Source organism: Mytilus trossulus, chromosome 9, assembly GCF_036588685.1.
Source record: "Mytilus trossulus isolate FHL-02 chromosome 9, PNRI_Mtr1.1.1.hap1, whole genome shotgun sequence".
NCBI lineage: Eukaryota > Metazoa > Mollusca > Bivalvia > Mytilida > Mytilidae > Mytilus > Mytilus trossulus.
The window spans coordinates 72,655,046-72,676,561 of NC_086381.1; the positions used below are offsets into that span (position 1 = coordinate 72,655,046).

General features: G+C 31.6%; 1 protein-coding gene across 4 annotated transcripts; it reads left to right on the top strand.

Moving 5' to 3' along the window:
* The first annotated feature begins 16 nt into the window (after window positions 1-16).
* Window positions 17-21,251, top strand: LOC134683363 (tectonic-3-like). Of its 4 annotated transcripts, XM_063542621.1 has the most exons (15): window positions 17-304; window positions 979-1,099; window positions 1,666-1,772; window positions 3,606-3,742; window positions 7,189-7,288; window positions 7,705-7,826; window positions 8,294-8,387; window positions 9,469-9,540; window positions 10,692-10,742; window positions 13,005-13,180; window positions 13,854-13,979; window positions 16,465-16,700; window positions 17,689-17,899; window positions 18,292-18,438; window positions 19,663-21,251. In XM_063542621.1, exons 1-15 carry the CDS (start codon window positions 52-54, stop codon window positions 19,915-19,917), a joined length of 2,208 nt encoding a protein of 735 aa, XP_063398691.1. In that variant the 5' UTR covers window positions 17-51; the 3' UTR covers window positions 19,918-21,251. The 4 variants fall into 4 exon arrangements, with proteins under 4 accessions (XP_063398691.1, XP_063398692.1, XP_063398693.1 ...); XM_063542622.1 differs by lacking the exon at window positions 10,692-10,742; XM_063542623.1 differs by lacking the exon at window positions 9,469-9,540.
* Window positions 21,252-21,516: the final 265 nt, after the last annotated feature.

Below are 21,516 nucleotides of genomic sequence, written 5' to 3' on the forward strand. Positions count from 1 at the left end.
TGTCGACTTTTAGTTACACCTCACACCCACAATTCCTTGTTTGTATATATCATGGCGGCAAAAGGCGAACAGGTTCTTGTCTTGGCTTGTCTTCTGACAATTTTTCTAAACCATTCCATATTTGTTTCCTGCCAGACTTCTCCACTTAGCATCGAAACAACAACTAATGATGTTACAACAACTGGAGCCCAGACTACTGTCGAAGAAACGACAGTTACTACAGAAGCAGCCACGACACAGGCCCCAACAACTACCACCACACAGCTGCCTACATTACCACCAACTGTAGTTGCATCTGTCACAGGTGTTCACTTGTTTTAAACAGATATATTGATCATAATGTACTACCAAATCTTCACTGGTGTCTAATCTTTAAGTTTCGAAATCTTGGTCTCAGGTCCGTTCGCACCTCGCATGTACGCACTCTACAGGTTTGCGCCCAATTCTTATAAGAATACACTTGCCAAAACTTAATGACAAAGTTATCAAACACAAAACCAATTAAAATTGGGCGCGAACATGTAAGGTGTGAACAGACTTTGGGTGCAAACATGTAGGGTGCGAAAGTGAAAGGGGCGAACGTGAATGGGCGCGAATAGACTCGGATTAGGGGGAGGGGAATTCATGTTTGCCATTACTATATGTCTTTATACATGAATTTTGAGTTGGTCTTTTCACCACTGAACACAGTTGAATGGTATCTGGTTGTTCTGTCCCCAAACTGAGCTGGCCCGAAGTTGATCCTGCTCAAGTCGATCCATCTCACATCAATCCATAACTTGTAATTTTAATGAAATTTTGCAGTTTATGGTTACATGTATAATCTTGATAGGATAGTCAGAGATTACTCTGACGTCCAACGACTGTTTTGCCAGACAAGCTGGGAGAAAAAGTAAGGACTTATTATTTAACAAAAATTTAATGATGCAACAGATCAGTCTTCAATGTGATATAACTTCTGGTTATTATTTTTTGTAGATATCGCGCCTTGTCCATGTGATCTGACTGGGAATGCTTGTGATGTTAATTGTTGCTGTGATTTGGACTGTACATCAGCTGATAGAGAAGTATTTTCTGGCTGTGTTGAAAGCTCAGGGAAGTAAGTACATGTATAAAGACATTATTGGTTACTCAGTTTTACATTTATTTATGGGTTAGAAATTTGAGAACAGGTGTATTGCTATGCATGCAAAATTTGAAAAAATGAACCAAATTTTTAGCTGTCCGGTTTCCCCATATTCAAAGCTGAAACGAAAAAAGCATTTTATGGTACACAGAAGGTACATGACAGCTATTCAATGATAAAAAAATGTCAATGTCAAATTGTTAGGGATACAGGGATGAACTACATTTAACCAAAAACAATCTCAACTCTTTCCCCTGTAAACAGCTGGAAAAGAAGACAAACAAAAAGGACAAAAAATAATAAGCAGTTGAAAGAAGAAAAACACAAATACAGTTGTCAATGGCTGTATCAACAATACTATATAATCAATTGTATATTATTGTATTACACAATGTCAAATTTCCTAATTATAAGTGCCAATGCACTCTAACATGGAAAACAGAAAATACATTTATGATAGTGGCTGGAATCTATATTTGTCAAAATTCTATTAATTATCTGGTTGTTGACAATATTATTACATGTTTTGTGTTTGACAGTGTTGACGACAGAATCTGTGTACAGAAAGAAATTTTGCTGTTGGAGAATGCACCTTTTCCAAAGAACTATACACAAGATGGATTGTTTTGTATATATTTCGATAATTGTAAGTTTTCAATTTAGTAGAAAAAATGTAAATACAACCCAATATTATTAAGCTAGTATATATATAGCTGCAAATATATCATGCTTATTCAGGACAAAATTCTTAAATAAGTTCCATTTTGGTTTTTGGGCGTGCCCTTTTCTCTGCAAGTACATAAATCATTACAATATTTACATAACACACTCTTTTTCAAGTGGCTGTCCCAATTTTTTTTAAATAGATTGCAAAATATTTCTGAATATAGTTCTAATAATTTATTTCCTGATATATGTATTGTAATAAGAAGATTGGCTAGAATACTTTTAAAAGGTTTTTAAACATAAAATGAATTTGTTATGCATGTATTATTGTCGAGCCTTCGACTTTAGTCGAAAAAGCGAGACTAAGCGATCCTACTTTCCGTCGTCGTCGGCGGCGGCGTCCACATATATTCACTCTGTGGTTAAAGTTTTTGAAATTTTGATAACTTTCTTAAACTATACTGGATTTCTACCAAACTTGGACAGAAGCTTGTTTATGATCATAAGATAGTATCCAGAAGTAAATTTTGTAAAAATAAAATTCCATTTTTTCCGTATTTTACTAATAAATGGACTTAGTTTTTCTGCGGGGAAACATTACATTCACTCTGTGGTTAAAGTTTTTAGAATTTTAATAACTTTCTTAAACTATCCTTGGTTTGAACCAAATTTTGACAGAAGCTTGTTTATGATCATAAGATAGTATCCAGAAGTAAATCTTGTAAAAAAATAAATCCATTTTTTCCGTATTTTACTTTTAAATGGACTTAGTTTTTCTGAGTGGAAACATTACATTCACTCTAGATCTGTGGTTAAAGTTTTTAAATTTTAATAACTTTCTTAAACTATCCTGGGTTTGTACCAGACTTGGACAGAAGCTTATTTATGATCATAAGATAGTATCCAGAAGTAAATTTTGTAAAAAGATAACTCCATTTTTTCTGTATTTTACTTTTAAATGGACTTAGATTTTCTTCCAGTTAACATTACATACAGTCCGCAGTTAAAGTTTTCAAAACATTAATTAGATTCATTAACTATCCTAGATTTTTACCAAACCTGGACAGAAGCTTCTTACAATCAAAAGATAGTATCAAGAGGAATGTTTTTATTGATTTTTTTCCTCATTTTTTGTTGAGCCTGTGATTTACAGCAAAAGTAGGCGAGACACTGGGTTCCGCGGAACCCTTACAAATTTTTAGTTACACAGTGTGCAATTGTCCTAATATGAGAATTTATCGGGTCAATAAAATTCATGTGAGGCGAAGCCAAACCCGATATTAATTTTTTATTGACCATATAAATATCGTATTAGGACAATGGAACACTGAGTAACAAATTATCCTGATTTTGTTATATTACATATTATTACATTTGTATATTCAAATTCAAAATTAGGACAATATCAATCAAATATACATTTTAGATATTTAATCTAAAACTGTGAAAAATAAAAAAAAATATAGGAACTTTAAAGCAACTCAAATTTATTTGTTTATTAGGTCAATGGTATAAGGGAGATAATTCCAACTTGTTATGTAAGAAAATGAACAAAACACAACTCTGAGAGATCACATACATTTGACCTTCACATGTATGAATCTGCTTATAGATTAGGGGTCGTTTCATACAAACATACATAAGGATCATCTCATAATTTCGTATATTCTTTTAAGTGAAAATATAAAAGAAATTCTTAAATGACCTCCATAGATAATTCACCTGTTATATAAGTGCCTTCCCTGGGTACCATGGATGTTTTGATAGCATCGCCCTTGTCCTTTATTAAGATTTAACAGAACTTATATTTCAGATGATAAGAGGAATTATTACAACATACCAAGTTTAATCACAGACACAACAATATTTGAAAACTATGTCAGTAAATATGCTGGATATAACTATGCCACTCAACAAACTGGACAGTCAGCTATTAATAACTTTTACAAGGTATTTAACTGTACAGTTTAGGTGCTGAAGGACATATGATATCATGTGACATGTTCAGGGTTTCCCCATGGTCAATTTTCTTTTTTTCACCATCCTCAATTCCCAAATCAAAATATTTCGCCGCTTTCACTTTTATTTTTCACCAACTAACATCTAACATAAACATATTTTTCTATAAAATTTTCCTTCTTTCTAGCAAAAATTAATAAGTTTGTGCCATTGTTGTCTATAATAATTCTTCAAATTCCTTTTTATGCCCCACCTACCAGAGTAGAGGGGCATTATGTTTTCTGGTCTGTCCCTCTATTCGTCCGTTCGTTCATTTGCTTCAGGGAAAAGTTTTTGGTCGAGGTAGTTTTTGATAAAGTTGAAGTCCAATCAATTTGAAACTTAATACACATGTTCCCTATGATATAATCTTTCTAATTTTAATGTCAAATTAAAGTATTGACCCCAATTTCATGGTCCACTGAACAAAGAAAAAGATAGTGTGAAGCTCAGGTTAAAGTTTTTGGTCAAGGTAGTTTTTGATGAAGTTGAAGTCCAATCAACTTAAAACTTAGTACACATGTTAACTATGATCTTTCTTATTTTAATGCCAAATTAAATTATTGACCCCAATTCAGAGTTCGCGAAAACTTCGTTTGATCGGTCGGTCATTGGACCGACAAAGCAAAATTATTTGTCAGTCCTACAAAATGTTTGCCAGTCCTAAAAAAATCTGTCAATTTGATCCTAATATAAAATAATAACATATTTTATCCAAAAATATCTTTATTATTATTTTTAGCTTTATTTTTTCACAGCCACGGACAAATTAATAATGAAGGACACGTTCTGTTCTTCTGATTGTTCTTATAGTCATCTTAACTATCAATTTCATCAACTGAATCATTTTCTCAGTATTTGTTATCTCCATCTTAGATTTCAATCGCCGATTGTTTGCCAAGAACAAATTTAGCAGGCCACGTGTAGATCGGCACTAAGTTTTCCATAGGTTTCAGCTTGTCTATAATAACAGGAATCCAGTACCGGAAATAACCTGCAGGTACATCTGAAGACCGATGTAAATACGTATTGGAATTAGTTGCGATACAACTAATTACCGATAAAAAGGGAACTACAACGGCCGTTTTTACATCGGTCATCAGGACCGGCACTAGGTTTCAAAATACTGGTCCGAGTCTCATCTTGGCGGTCAGGACCGACAGGACCGACCATTTTCGCGAACTCTGCCAATTTCACGGTCCAGTGAACATGTAAAATGATAGTGCGAGTGGGGCATCCGTTTACTATGGACACATTCTTGTTTTAATCTGCATTGTAATGAATAACAGGGCTCACGCTACCAGGCGACTTGGGCGAAGAAGTCGCTTTCCCGACCGTCACTTCACTTTCCCCAACCCCCAAAAGCGAAGACAAGTCGCCCTGTTGTTTACGATACTTGCTTTCAGTGGCTTCCGTCATCGGACATTTTCAATTTTTACCAAGCTGGGAACATCAACTTTTTATTGATAATTAAAGAAATTTAGACATAAACGATTAATAATCCTATGAAATGAGGTTGAATCATCGTTTTCTGCAGTGTGTAGCAAGTTATTTAATAAAAATACAACTTTTTATCACTGGGTGCACTTCCGAAAGTTCCGGTGCTTGTTACTCGAAAACGTACATCAACCTAACTTTCGGCTGCAAAATAAGTTTGTTACTTCATTTAAACTTGATAAAAGTTGCCCCCAGTAAATGTTCAATCCATTTATTGCATTAAAAACGTCATGATCCTTTCCAAATAACTTGTCAAACATCGTTTATTTTTGTACATTTTCTTGCAATCGTCTGCCATTGTCTGAATTCTAAAATACGAAACGGAAACGGAGCAACTATGACCGAAATCCGTATTTTTACAAAAATTACTACAGACGCACGGATGGAACAGCTGACAGAAAAATATTGATCCCAAAAGGAAAAAATTACGCATTCCACACACATTAAAAGACTTTTGGTTACATCTAAATAAACTCATCATTGATTGGTGTATATAATTCCCTATAATTCATATGGATTGTTGTAAACTATTGTAAAGTTGCTCAACTCTTAGACTATTACACTAACATCAATATATTATGGCCCAGCTTACCTTAATATATCTTTTGATGAGAAACACTGATTTCATACACAGGATAGTTTTTATTTTAATTGTAATTGATATATATAAATTTACCTTTTTTTAAAAAAAAAATTTTTTTTTTAGTGCTAGACATTTAGTTGGTAGTTTCCCACAAGGACCATAGTAAAATTTAAACAACTTTTAATATGAAATGTTACTTCAATTGAATATGAATTGAACAATATAAAAAGAACATTATTTACAATTGACCTTTTATACTACAGTAAAATCCAAACATTGTAGCGCACCGCACGAGTGAGCACTTCTCTTTCAAATCTCACCACTTCTCCCTATCAGTTTCAAAAAGAGAAGTCACTTCTCCCTATAATTCTGAAGTAGTGTGAGCCCTGGAATAAATTGTTTTATTTCTTTCAACAATAATGAATTAGATCACAACAACTTTTTATGCCCCACCTACGATAGTAGAGGGGCATTACATGTATGTTTTCTGGTCTGTGCCTCCGTTCATTCATCTGTGCGTCCGTTCCCTTCAGGTTAAAGTTTTTGGTTAAGGTAGTTTTTAAAGAAGTTGAAGTCCAATCAACTTGAAACTTAGTACACAGGTTCCCCATGATATGATCTTTCTAATTTTAATGTCAAATTATAGTTTTGACCCCAATTTTATGGTCCACTGAACATAGAAAATGATAGTGTGAAGTTCAGGTTAAAGATTTTGGTCAAGGTAGTTTTTGATAAAGTTAATTATATATAAAGTCCAATCAACTTGAAACTTAGTACACATGTTTCCTTTGATATGATCTTTCTAATTTTAATTCAAAATTAAAGTTTTGACCCCAATTTCACGGTCTACTGAACATAGAATAAGATAGTGCGAGTGGGGCATCCGTGTACTATGGACACATTCTTGTTCTCTTTCTCAAAGTGTTAAAATAGCAATAGCCAGCAGAAACCCTCGACATGTTTGTTTTCAATAGTTTGGTTTGATTAATACTTAAAAAATCAAAGATTTGGCTAGTTATAGCTAAAAGGGAAGAAGGTTCTATAAGGATTTTCTACATTTGTAAGACCTTTCAGATGCCAAAACATTTTTCTGACAGGAATAAAAACAGTTAATTAATTTGCATAAATATCAGGTAATCTCTTGGATCTTGTGGTATATATATTTAATAGTTCCCTCCGAAATAAGTATCATTTTACACTAAGCCTCTTGCTGCAAGTCATACTCAATTTGTGCATTGTTTACAGGTTAAAGATTCTGATCATCTCTACCTTACACAAAAATGTTCCTCATAAAAATGATCTCATTTCTGTTTTACAGGTCGGGGATCCAGTGTACATTGTTTATCAAAGTCTTACCACTGGTTTTCTTGGACTTCCTAGCTCTCTTACATCAACAGGTTGTTCCAATAGTCCATTAGGTAAGTCCAGCGTTGCAGATAGTAATAATAGTCCAGTATTTAAGTCCAGCGTTGCAGATTATTATAATAGTCCAGTAGGTTAATCAACTGGCATAATAGTAAATTGCCATTCATTCACCTCACCTATCCTCTTCATGCCGGTCGGCATTTAAGGCCCTGATACACTCTTTCCATTTTACACGGTCTTTAGCTGCTGTTTTGCCATTCATTAGAATCATTATATGCAATCTGAAAAGGACCATAACAGATCAAGCTAGATTTGTGACCATCTTATGCTATGTCTTTTTATTCTAAAATCTTGTCATTAAGCAAATACATTATATTTTGGTTGCCAGAATATGAATGTCACTTTTTAATGGTAGTTTGACAAATCATGTACTGATTTGGGATAACAATGTATTATGCACTCATTTCAGCCTATTTGAAAGATGAGACATCTTCCTGTGTAAGACAGTTTACCACATTAGACCAGACTACCTGTGAAAGTACAACATCATTGAGTGCTCTGTCGTATTATACAGGATTCAGGCTTGTTACAGTAAGTCCACATCTTCTATTTTTTTTTTATCTTTTTAGCCTATTGTAACAACATTTATTTATGCTTTCATTTAAAAAATGGGAAAGATTCACGATGTTTCTTAGTATGTGGTTTAAGAGTTTTATTTTTCAAAGGTCAGCTGAGGTTTGTGGACCAGCCTTCGTGGACCAAAATCAAACTGACTGCTTTGTAATACACTATTAAAGTTTTCATTCATGTTAAAAGTAAAAAGTTTTGATATATTTCAGAAGTAAAATAACACAAAGTCTGCATGTTAAGTAACAAGTTATTAATTAAGATTTTATTTCTCTTAAAAATCAGTGTTGAAATTTTTTATTTGTTATAAGGCAACATTTTAATCAGTATTTCCAACAAAAAACAAAAACAATGTATTCTGTTACAAAATTAATCACTCTCCAATCTTGGGGAATATTGTTCACATATGTTATCTGTTTATGTGTTTTCAGACTCCTTATTTATTTACGTATATTGTAAATGGAACAGTTATTACAACAACTACACAACCTACAACCGTGACAACCACCACCCCGTCACCACCAGGTACGTGTAATTACACAACACATAACATCTATTTTTTGTGTATTTGATACACCAGGTACATTTAGATACACAACACATAATAATTCATTTGTTTATTTGTTAGACCATATTATATTCTTTATAACGAATTTGCATGTTTCAAAGTTTTATTTCACTCTTTCTTCAGTTTAAATAGTTTACATTTATTTTGTAAAATTGATTGATATATATGATAACTATAAGTCTCATAATTGAATTTTTATCTTCTAAAGTTATCTTGCTTCATATATTTGAAATATGGAAAGTTGACAAAGTTTTTGATATTTACTTGGTATTTAATTAACAAACGGAAAAAAAGTTAGTTTATTCAGAATATTAGGATAACAATGATAAACATATAAGCCTGTTTGAGTATATTATATAATACTGCTGCTAGACAAAGGAATAAATTGGAACTCAATCTAAATTCATTATGTCAGCAAAAAATCAATGTAAAAATTTAAAAAAAAATAAAGTTTAAGTATTTGAGCATTTATTTTAAGGATGTACAATGCATGTGTTTGTATAGAGCTTTGGCTATTATTTACATGTATATATATATATATAATTATTACACTGTGCATGATTTGCATGTTTTAAAATTTAATAGCTTTTTCTAACAAGTGAAATAAGGATCCAAAATGTTTGATTTTCACATGAATTCCATGAAAAAGATGACAATGAGCTTTTGAATATTTTTCTGTTGGAAACAAAAAGGTGTTTAGTTTTTTCATTGAATGAATAGGGGGAAAGTAAGGAATTTCCATCCCAACAAACAATAAAGTAATTGATTTGAAAAAAGTTGGGTGTTCATTATGCTAATTAATTATTTGGTGTGTATCCAAACATTAGATCTGTGTGCATTTTGTGTGTGTGTTTTTTTGTTTGTGTGAATCCAAACAATAGTTATGTGTACATAGTGATTTTGGTTTTACTTGTTTGGTGTTATCCAAACAAGAAGTTCTGTGTACATATTGTTTGGGGTGTGTAACCAAACAGTAGACCTGTGTATATAGTGTATGTGGTTTTGCTATTCTGTATTTTATATTGTGGTGATTTTCAGTTTCAACCGATAATTCAACATCAGCTGTGACAGTTCCTACAACCTCGACTACTGCTGCCACAACTACAACAGGTAACAGCACTCTAAAAAACACATATGAGTGAACCCTGCACATAACAATGATAATATACCTAATATGATGTTTATGCTCAAATTCAGCTGATTTAATCGATTGAAGTCCGTCCATGTACATAATCCACGGTGAAGGCATGTTACAGATAAACTATAGAATTTGATGTTTACCTGGTCTTTTAAAACATCTAGGTACAAACATCTGCTATTGAAAGAATTACAGTAGGGTAGCTACAAATAAGTTTATGAATTTTCTACCATAAAAACAGGAAGTTAACAGAATTTTCTCCCCTATTACACTGGACAATAAGCAAACAACACACATAATTTTGATATTATCCACAGTTAAAACCTATTTTCAGCAGACCAGTAGCTACAAATATAATCACATGCATGTGCTATGCTAGTTTTTGTTTTTGTTTGATATGTCACAGCCTGTGTTAATATTTAGCATAGTTCAATTGTAGATTTTTAGTCCTCTTACATGTAGGTGTACATACACAACAAAGTTTCAGTAATACTGCATAAACCATTTATGATTTTTATCTTTCTTAATATAATATACTAAGATTAGAAGTATAAATTTAATTGTTTTACATAGGAGCCAAATGAATGTTTAAGATCAATAACTCTTTGTCATTGCATGAAGGTGTGAAAGCAACAAGTTATATCCACTGAAAAATTCTGATTATATGTATGGGAATACATACACAAATAGTACATATTATTAATTTGCATGCATAGTTTCATAGATACAGAAGTCCATTTCCAGGAGAGATGTGCAACCTTCTATATATAGTAATAGAGATAACAATATACCTTTATCACTGTGGTCAGAAGAGGTTCTTTTAGATTTTTTTGAGATACAATCTAAATTCTGTCATAAATGGTGACATTGTGATCTTTAAAATCTCTAGCACAACTTGTTTATTTATAGAAATGAATGAAATTTCCCCGATATTACAGACAAAATAATAATAAGGCTTTTGGACAGGGAAGCTGCCAACAAAATGTCTAAATTATTCATTATGTTTTATGCTGATTTTAATTTAATTTTTAACAGTCTAATTGCATGCAAGAAGTGTTTACATATGATATAACTAGTGGGAGCAGGAACAAAACTTATTATTTATGCCCTTTAACCTTTGCAGATACTAACATTACGACTGTAACTATAGTAACCACAGAACTACCAACAACAGGTTTGTAAGGACAGTAGATCGCTAGCATGCTTGTCCTTACCTTGCCTAACCCAAAGCTTATTATTCACTATCACATGTACTAATTTACATTCCACCATCAAATGTACTAATTTACAATCCACCATGAAATGCACTAATGGCTATCTTTATTTCAGCGACATGTGTACATTCAGTTTAAACAATTAAGATTTTAGGTACAACTGGTTTAATCCCTCAGCCTTTTGTGCCTGTACTATGTACAGCTATCAGAGTATCTTGAGTTTTTAATGTTGCTTGTTTGTTAGAAGATCTTTTTTTATGCCTCACCTACGATAGAAGAGAGGCATTATGTTTTCTGGTCTGTGGCTCTGTTCGTTCGTCCATCCATTAGTACGTTCGTTCGTTTGTCCGCAGGTAAAAGTTTTTAGTCAAGGTAGTTTTTGATGAAGCTGAAGTCCAATCAACTTGAAATTTAGTGCACTTGATGCTTATGATATGACCTTTTTAATTTTAAAGCCAAATTAGACTTTTAATCCAATTTCATGGTGCATGGAACATGGAAAATTATAGTGCCAGTGGGGCATCTGTGTACTTTGGACACATTCTTGGTTGGTGGAGTTTAGTGTGTGTGGCTTGTATGCAATGTTGTTTTGTTGAATATTTATGTTAGCCATTTATTTTGTTTAGTTAGAACATAAAATCGAACGTAATTTTGATTATAATTTCCTTGCTGTTTTCATATAAAGTTTCTATTTAAAAATTAATCTATACCCAGAAAATAATTGATTGAACATTTAAAAAAAAATTGGGTTAACAGTACACTTAAAAATTATACCACCATAATTGAGAATAAAAAGAGATGTGTGCTAAGCTGTTCTGAGCAAGCAACACAACATCACAACCAAACTGAAGATAAAGAGATCAACACATACATTTCATCAAAGACAGTCATTTGACTTATCAAACTATGATAAATTCAATAAAAACTACAAGAAATCTGCACTTTATTCTGTATTTCTCTGGACATACTTTGGACTATTATCTGTATTTTTCTGGACATACGACTTTGGACTATTATCTGTATTTCTCTGGACATACGACTTTGGACTATTATCTGTATTTCTCTGGACATACGACTTTGGACTATTATCTGTATTTCTCTGGACATACAACTTTGGACTATTATCTGTATTTCTCTGGACATACGACTTTGGACTATTATCTATATTTCTCTGGACATACGACTTTGGACTATTATCTGTATTTCTCTGGACATACGACTTTGGACTATTATCTGTATTTCTCTGGACATACGACTTTGGACTATTATCTGTATTTCTCTGGACATACGACTTTGGACTATTATCTGTATTTTTCTGGACATACGACTTTGGACTATTATCAGTATTTCTCTGGACATAAGACTTTGGACTATTATCTGTATTTCTCTGGACATACGACTTTGGACTATTATCTGTATTTTTCTGGACATACGACTTTGGACTATTATCTGTATTTCTCTGGACATACCACTTTGGACTATTATCTGTATTTTTCTGTGCTCAGACTTTAGAACTCATACCACATTTTCTTATATCTATTAGGGTAATAATATGTATTTCTCTCTACTAAAAATACTTTATTCTGTATTTGTCTCTACTAAAAATTGTTAATCTTTGTTTTTTTCTCCACTAAGACTTTTCAGTGACTAATCAGTATTTTGATTCTCTGCGCTTAAACTTGGGATTTAATCTATTATATTGAAATGTATTATGTCTTTTGGCTAAAGTCTTTAATTCTCTTTTCTAAGACTTTTGACTATAATAATATGTCTCGTTTCTAGAATCCATAATTACTACACTTTCAGTTAGACTTTTGAACTATAATTAGAATTTCTCTGTACTGACATTAGGGACTAAAATCTGTATTTAACCTGAAACTTTTGAGAAAAGCAGTAGTAACAAATGGCTACCAATGGTATTTATGCCTTATTTCAATTTAAGTACATGTGAAAAAGGGGATAAATGTTCATAAAATTCATGGCTTATCATACTTTTTTTGTTTTTTTGTTATAGTGTTCTATCTGTACATTGTTTTCACCTTTAAATTAAATGTTTAACAATTTATAAAAGTTTTCTGCAGGACTGATTACATACATTTTATTTCCAGGTTTGATGTCTTTCAATCAAATCAGAATTTTGTTTTGAGCTCTTTGTGGCTATAGAAATGAGTCTAGTAACATTTTTTTATCAATACCCTGATTATGTCTTTGTATGTTTTCAGTGGCTCCATCTCCAATTGACCTGTACAATAACACGTACACAATAGATATAGGACTATCTACAGTACAGTGTAGAGACAGCGCTGGTAACAACATCACTTGTCCCTTCCCCACCGGGTCAGTACCAGCTCCAACATACAATACTGGTACATCAACTTGTCAAAATGTTGTTACACAGGTAATATATATTATCGCTATTTTGTGCATTTTTCCTTTGATCTTTTGTTGTGATAATTTTCATATCATGCTCCTCGCTTGAGATGGAAAATTATTGCTAGAAACTAAGCATGCACGTGGCGTTGCTAACAAAATTGACATGAAATTGTCAATTGGTAAAATAGGGATAAACAGATTATCATTGATCATGTCAACTCGATTGCCTTTCTTGCTTTCGCCGTCCCGGCTCAAGCGAGAATATCAATCTGGTTGAGATGATCAACGATAATCTATAAATAGGGCTGATATAAGTGTCTTCAACTGTCTTGTTTAAAAAAATGCCCTAAGTGCAGCAACAGGCAGAAAAATTTTGAATAATATACAATAAATTTGCAAGGGTTCACAAGGATACTGGTATTGACAGACATATTCAGTAAAATACTTTTTGTACCAGATATAATAGGTGACAAAATGTTGAATAACTAATGTTTCAGTAATTTCTTTCTACTGGTTGAATGACTTAATTGATTTTCAGTAGTATCTTTAAAATGCTTGAAAGACTTAATTGAAGTTTCAGTAATATATTTCTATTGCTTGAATTAATTATTGAATGTTCATTAGTATCTTTAATAGAGGCGATTTTTATTTGATTGTAGTACAAATGTACATGCACAAATGTTTACTGTTATTTATAGGTTAAATATGAAATGACTTATGATGGGACTAATGGTATATCAACAGCCGATGTGAGATTTGTACTACAAGATATTACTACTACTAATCTACCACTCTTCCAGACCTTTACATCAAAGTTTACAGGGGTATGTATAACTTAAGTTTACACAGATATTACTACTACTAATCTACCACTATCTCAGACCTTTACATCAAAGTTAACAGGGGTATGTATAACTTAAGTTTACACAGATATTACTACTACTAATCTACCACTATCTCAGACCTTTACATCAAAGTTAACAGGGGTATGTATAACTTAAGTTTACACAGATATTCACTTTCCAAGAACTTGAGGACATAGCTGACCTAGGTGTATATAAAAAAACTTTCATCAAAGTCTGTGTTTTTACCTGTGTTGCTTACATGGAAAGCATGATTATCTAGTATCAACATGACTTTCTCTGTCCATCCGCAAGTTAGAATGACCTTAAGCTTTTTGGAAGGGAATGGTTTTATGTTTGGTCTGAAACTAAATGTTGATGAATTAACGTTGAAGCATGTAAGCAATTGTTACATCTGCTGTGCAGCCTTTTCTTGTTTTACTTATTCATTGTTCAAGGAAAATTTTCGTCAATGTTTTCTTGGCTTCAATGAAAAGGAATTATCAGTAATATATACATACAACCTTGATTAATGACATGCAGCTATCCAAGTCTAGCACCTGTATTGTTCTTGTATTCACTGCCTATTCTAGACCTTTAATGCCATAGTTAATAAGGGTTGCAATAGTTGTCCAAAATAAGTCTTTTTATGTAATACAGAAGTTAATCTTTCTGTGTATAAGACATTTAGATTATTATTTAATACTCTATAGACAATCCTATTAAAAAAAACTCTGGAAACAAAGTTATGCAGCTATAAAGTCAACAATTTTGTGAAAAAGGTGACAAGCCTTCCAAACTTTGAAACTACATTTTTTTTGCTGGACTGCAAATAACTTTGTGTCTTTCAGTGGACACATATTTATGAAATGACAAAATTAGAAGTTCATTGCATTAGTAAGCTAGTGTGTGTTATTAGAACAGTATTTTTTTAACTATTATCTCCCTCCAAAAATTGTGGAATGATCAGCAGAATATGTATTGCATTTAGAACTATCTAAACAAAAATAACTATTTTGAATATTTATATTTACAATAGTTTATCCAGGTGGAACAAATGTAAGGAATGTAATCATCTCATTGTCATAGATCTTTGAAAATGTTGGGTTTCTGTAATCTTTTTAGTTCAACCTTGATCTTTAAGACTTACAACATAAAATTAATGTAAAGAAAATTAGACATTTTAGTATGTGTACTATTGTTGAAATTTTAAGTAGTGTTGGATAATCTGTTGAAATTACCAACCGATTATCTATTACAATCAGTTGACAGCAACCAACCGACTATCAGTTATAATCGGATCATAATACCTTGCCCTTTTTTTTTTTAAAGGAAATTATGCATTTAGTCTCATTGTACATGTCTAATGTGTACATTCCATATCATTGCAGAGTTGATCATTTGTTTCCTTTTCATATTCTTGTGTAATAAATTATAATCCTGGTACCTTTGATAATGATCTATTCAGCAGTAAAAACAATGAATTGATAAGAATCAAGATTCATATTGAACATATTTTATCTCATAAATTACAACATTAATTACCAACAGTGACACTAACATTTCTAAATTTCAATGGTGTAACTCACAAAACAATTTCAATAACATAGCTGTATGAACATTTGAATGCTTCTAATTAGGAAAAGATATATAGAGTTTTTAACTTTTAATAATTTAAAATTAACACAAAAAAATTTAAACAATGCATTTGCATTATAATATATACAGTTAACAAAGGGTATTAAGCCAATGTCTGTTAATTGGTGTAGAACGCTTTTTTTCACTTTTGTGATCATTAATTTCTGTCAATTGTGTCATTAGTGCATCTGAACTTATAATTGCAAGATTGCGGAATTATTACATAGTTGACCCGTATCCGATTTGTAATTCTTATATTTTTATAAATGGCGGACAAATTTCGGAAAATTTACAAAAATAAACGATGTTTGGCAAGCAATTTGGAAAGGAATATGACGTTTTTGATGCTACAAATGGATAAAACATTACGAAAAGGCAATTTGAAACAGGTTCTAATGAAGCAACTAAATTATTTTTTGTCTAAAATCAGAATGATTTGTACCGCTCTCAAGTAACAAGTACTGGTAATGAAAGAAAGTATCTCATACAAAGTTATTAATGTTAAATAACATTCCATCAATCTGCAAATGCTTTTGTCACGTTTATTAAGAGGGAAATTGGTTACTTCTTTAATTATGGGATGTTTGACATTGTTACTGTCATCACCGACTGATATTTTTTGTTAATATTGTTTGACTGCGCATATAAAATGCAAACCGTAAACACTAAACAGACCGGAAGTTGATAAGCTAAAAGTCCAGAAACTTTAACGACAATCGATTGAACAAAATCCCAATCGATTATCGACATCGCAAGGCCCAACCAACTGATTTCTGACTTATTCCGATCATCGGAACAACACTAATTTTAAGACATTTCTTTTTTGTAGGTAAATGACGTTAATGTTACAGAAAGAAGTGGTAACCCTGGTTACATTGTTGGTAAACCAGTTCGAGCTGGTATCCGGTATATCAACGAATCATTTGGTAACAGGAATATCATTGTTGAGAACGGGTATGACTTGTCGTTAGTTAAGTCGTCTGCTACAGGGACATGTCTGACAGATGCTGGTAACAGAGTACAAGTGAACTTTGGTCAGGAGATGAGATCTGGATGTCTTATAAGGTAAACATTTCAACATTCTGTCATGTTTGTTCTTGCACAATTCTTTTAAATTCATTAATTATTGAACAAATCAATTATTTCATTTTCAGCCTACAAATGACATTTGTGCTAATTTGAAATTGAACTATTCCAATTTTGATATAGAAAATACACTTTGATAATAAAAAAAAAAGCATGTTGATAATATTTTAAAGTATTTAAGGAGGCTCAGAGGTAAAATTTTAAATATTTTTTTTTTCTTATAAATTTTATTTATATAATTGTTACTTGTTGCTGATATGGTTCAATAATCAACCCAAAAAAAATCAATTCCCACAGATGACTTTGTTACTGTGTATTTCATTGAAAAAGCTCCAAACTATCTCGCTTTGGTGCAAAAATGCCATCCATTGTGTAGCATTAAAATTGAAATATCTTTTTTAACTCATCAGTGACATATATCTTTTATTATTATTTTCAAATAAGCTGTACTTAAATTAAGGGAACTTCTGCAATTAAGTTCTTCTTTCATTGGATACAACCTTTTTTTCTCCTACAAGTTCAACAGAAAAAAAGTACCTTAACAAAAAAGAACTTTTTTGCCATTTAATGACCCATAAAAGATAATTTTTTACAGAAGATGGATTTTAGCAGTTTCCAGCATTATGAGTCTCTTGTTGACTTTCCATATTATATCCTCTGCCTTTTATTATTTTCAATGCCAGACTAAAGTAAACTAATTCTATGTCCTCTGTTAACTTTATCCATCTGAGTTGTCTTTCTTTTAATCCTAACTTTTTGATCGATCTGTATCTGTATTTTGTATGAGTATAATACAAATATAAAAATCAGAGAGTTTTTTTTATTATTTCATTATTTATGTACAGGTATACAGCTATTTCTTGGAAAAAATGTAAATGATAAAATAATATATGTAGCTCACTTACAATGTTACAGTGTATATTTACTAAAACAAATGTAAACTGAAATGAACCAATTCTTCTTTTAGGTTTAACCTAGGTATGACAACTATGGCAGACTATTGTACTGCTATGCAGCAAATTATCAACGTTGCTTTAGAAGGAAGTGATGATTATGTCAATACAGAACCTATTAAAAATAGATATGTAGCTACATTTGGGAACTCGGAACCAGAACAAACTGGAGACTGGGTTCCTATTTTACAGTTTCCAGCAGGAACAACAGGAGCTTCACCAGTAGTAAGTATAATGGGGAACCAGAAATGACTACTGACTGGGTTCCTATTTTAGATTCCAGGAGGAATCACAACTTCAGCATTAAGCTTAGAATTTATGTATCAGTATTAGATACAGTTCACTCTAATTTAAGTGGCTATGTTTGGTGTTAACATATTTGAATAGAAAATGTGTAATTCAAAGTTCATTACAAAAACTTATTGTCAAGTCTTGTAAACTGACAAGGATTTTACTTCATGAATCAATACATACCGGTAAATTACAGTCCTTAAAAGAACATATGCAAAGAAGTGTTAAACTGACATTTTGTAGTATGCTGGACATGAACGTCCTAATGACCTATGTGTTTGTTAGCACATTTATATTGTACTAATATTGTACTCAATTTTTTTCAGCAAAATTTGGATGGTCCATCATGTCAGTTATCTATGGGAATGCACATCCAGGTGGTGTATTCAAGTCTTGGTTCTAAAGCTAATCCTCAGGCAAAGATACTGGGAGTGGCTTTCATCTATGAGAAACTACAAACAATTACTTACACTGTAAGTATTATTACTTCCATTTAGTCATAAGATATTTCTACTTACTTTTATTTCACCTTTACAATTGGCTGTTTGGGTGATCACCTTGATTGCTGGACCCCATCGGGAAGCAATATTCAAAAGACTTTTAAATTGTTAATTGGCACATAATAACAAAACATGCTGTTTTACGTAGTAAGAGTAAAGACTTGGTCAGTAAGCGGTCCAGGTGAATTCTTCCAGTGGATTGTTACCCAAGTAAACTTGCTCATTTTATTAGTTTATCACATTGTAGGATATATTTATAAAGAGATTGGATGTTATTGATCAAAATAATTTCCGAAGAATTTAATCAATCAGTCTTTATCTTTTTGTTTTCAATCTGAACACACTTTATAAGAAATATTTAAGTAAAAAAACCTGCATGATATATTGTTTGTATTGGTAACTTTGTTATTTTGATACATTTAAAATTTGCTGAGAAGAAAGTAAAAAACATAATTTATCGATTGGCAACTTAAATCATTTTCTAGTGCCTAAATTACATCGTCATTTTTCAAATTTTTATGAAGGTTTCCACTTTCCACCATTGTGATCCATAAGAACGCCTTTTGACGCCACCCCCTTACTTCATCAGGATGGCTTTTGACGCCTGTGTAGTACCTCAGTTGAAACACTTTGACTACAAACTGTCTGCAGCAGACTTATAAAATTTGTAACCAATAAGAAAAGGAATATCATAGGAATATCTGACTTAAATTTATTTGATAAAATAGTTGTTTTTCACAATGCCTTAATACTTTAAAGAATATGTTCAGCATTTTATAAAAAAAAATCCTATGCGAATCAAGTACACAAGAAAAAAAATTTCAATGGAGGAAAGGGTTAAAAAAGGATCTGGGGTTCGTGGTATAGAGACCTTTGTCACTATAGGTAATTCAGCAGTTTTGTTTAATTTATTGAATTTAACATTGTAGCCAAAGATGTATATATCCTTTTAGACTATGCCTGTTTAATTAGCAAAGTTCTGGTTTTTAAAAATTGAATATGAATATAGATAAACAAATTGTAAATATAAAAAACAAATATGCCAATCCATTGACACAGGAAGTTAAAAGACATCTGTTGTCAACATATCTCTTAAAACAATGACTTAACATTTCAGCAAATCATTTTATTATTACATTTTGTTTTTAATTTGCTTAATGCAGCTATTGTTTATAATGTGACTTTTCTACTTGACAGTGCTCAGGAAGTAGCTGCCAGCCAGGGAATGCCAATGTAGATCAGTCGTTTGAGATCAGTCAGTCCGTCTCTTTTGTAGACGTGTCAGCCCCAGCCACTGGAGCTGTTGGTGATGCCCCTATATTTATTGCTAAAATACCAAATGATTTCTTCTATCCTTTTGGTACTGGTGCTGGAAGTTCCATCAGACTTGCTGGACCATACTTGTTTTGTATAGCTTTACTTACAATTATTGCCAATGCAGTGTTTGTGTAGCATAAATAGAGTTTAGTTTTTCTGTTTCCATATTGATCTGTGATATCATGAATTTAACCATTATAGTGCAGGATACTGTGGATGCATGTATTTTTGTAGGTACAAATTTTCGTTGATTGAAGAAAACTTGCATATTCATGGATATTTAATTTCATGGTTTTGGCAAAGTCAGAATACATTCCTTTAGAAAATTTGTAATTCGTTGAACATTTAAATTTGTGGTTCACCTGTACCCACGAAATCCATGAAAATTAGCATCCAATGAATGTTAATGAATCCACAGTAATAAGAACTTTCATAGATCATCAATCAGAAAATATAGTGATACATACATGTTGGTGCTTTTTCAGCAAAAGTTAAAGACAAAATATCTGTATGATTATGAGAGGTTATATCTGTGTATTATAAGAAGGAGTCAACTCTGTGTATAATATGGAATTGTTGTCAATGAAAACATTAGATTTAAGTATACCTACATATGAGATTCCAGTACTAGTATGAAGATACGAAAGCATTTTTTAAGAGATGTCCTAAATTATGTCCTGTGAAATTGTTTTGTAACAATCTTTGTAGACTTTGTAATGACTAATTTACCAATAAAAAATGATTGTCATAAATGGACAGTTTTAATTTAAATACCAATTAATAAAATTTGAAATATATAAGCATAAATGTGTTAGATGACATTTTAATGATTTGACTGTTTGGTATTCAGATGTTCTGACAGTAAATTGATGTACCAACTGCTGTCACCTCTTCTTGGATAATTTTTGACAATTTGTGATACTATAAATTCAAAATGAAAGCATACATGTATAATGGTGAATCCCAGAAGACATCTCCAATGTCAGATAAATTAATGTAAATTAATGGGATTTAAAACTTATACTATGCCAGACTTAATTTCAGAGAAAAAAAATGTATTAGAATATATCAAAAGAGTTTAAATGTACCATTTTTATTATATTCTACAGCAAGGTTTTGGATACATGACCAATTTTTGTTATTGCCTTGATAAAACAATTTTTCAGTTTCAGTGAAGACTAGTTTAAGTATTGTAAAATTTGAAATAAAAAGAATATAAGGTTAATATAAGTGAGAAAATAGAATCTTGTATTAAACATATATTTGGTATAAATTGTTACCTTTATTTTATATTTTTCGATTTGAATACTGTTTTTATCACAGATATTTTTAAAAAAAAGCAGCAGAAATGTATAATTTACATATATGTATGTGTATTGAATTATAATGTGAGTGAGTGCTATGTGAAAATGTTATTAATTGTACATATACATTTATATTTATTCTTTATACATGTAATGCAGCATTTTGTAAGTGTTTTAATTTATTGATCTGCCCCAAGTTGTTTTTTTATTTATTGAAACAATGTCAATGTTTACATTTTGTGGATGTGTATGTTATTTCACATCTTCTAACTTAATTACAATATTCCTAATATTCCATGACATATCATTTAAATTTGAAATGCTTATTATCAAGTTATAAATGGTATTTGGTATTCCCCTTAAACCATTTCTTTTCCCACAAACTGGTTAAAACTGAGAGATTGTATGATCCATTTGATATTACAGAGGA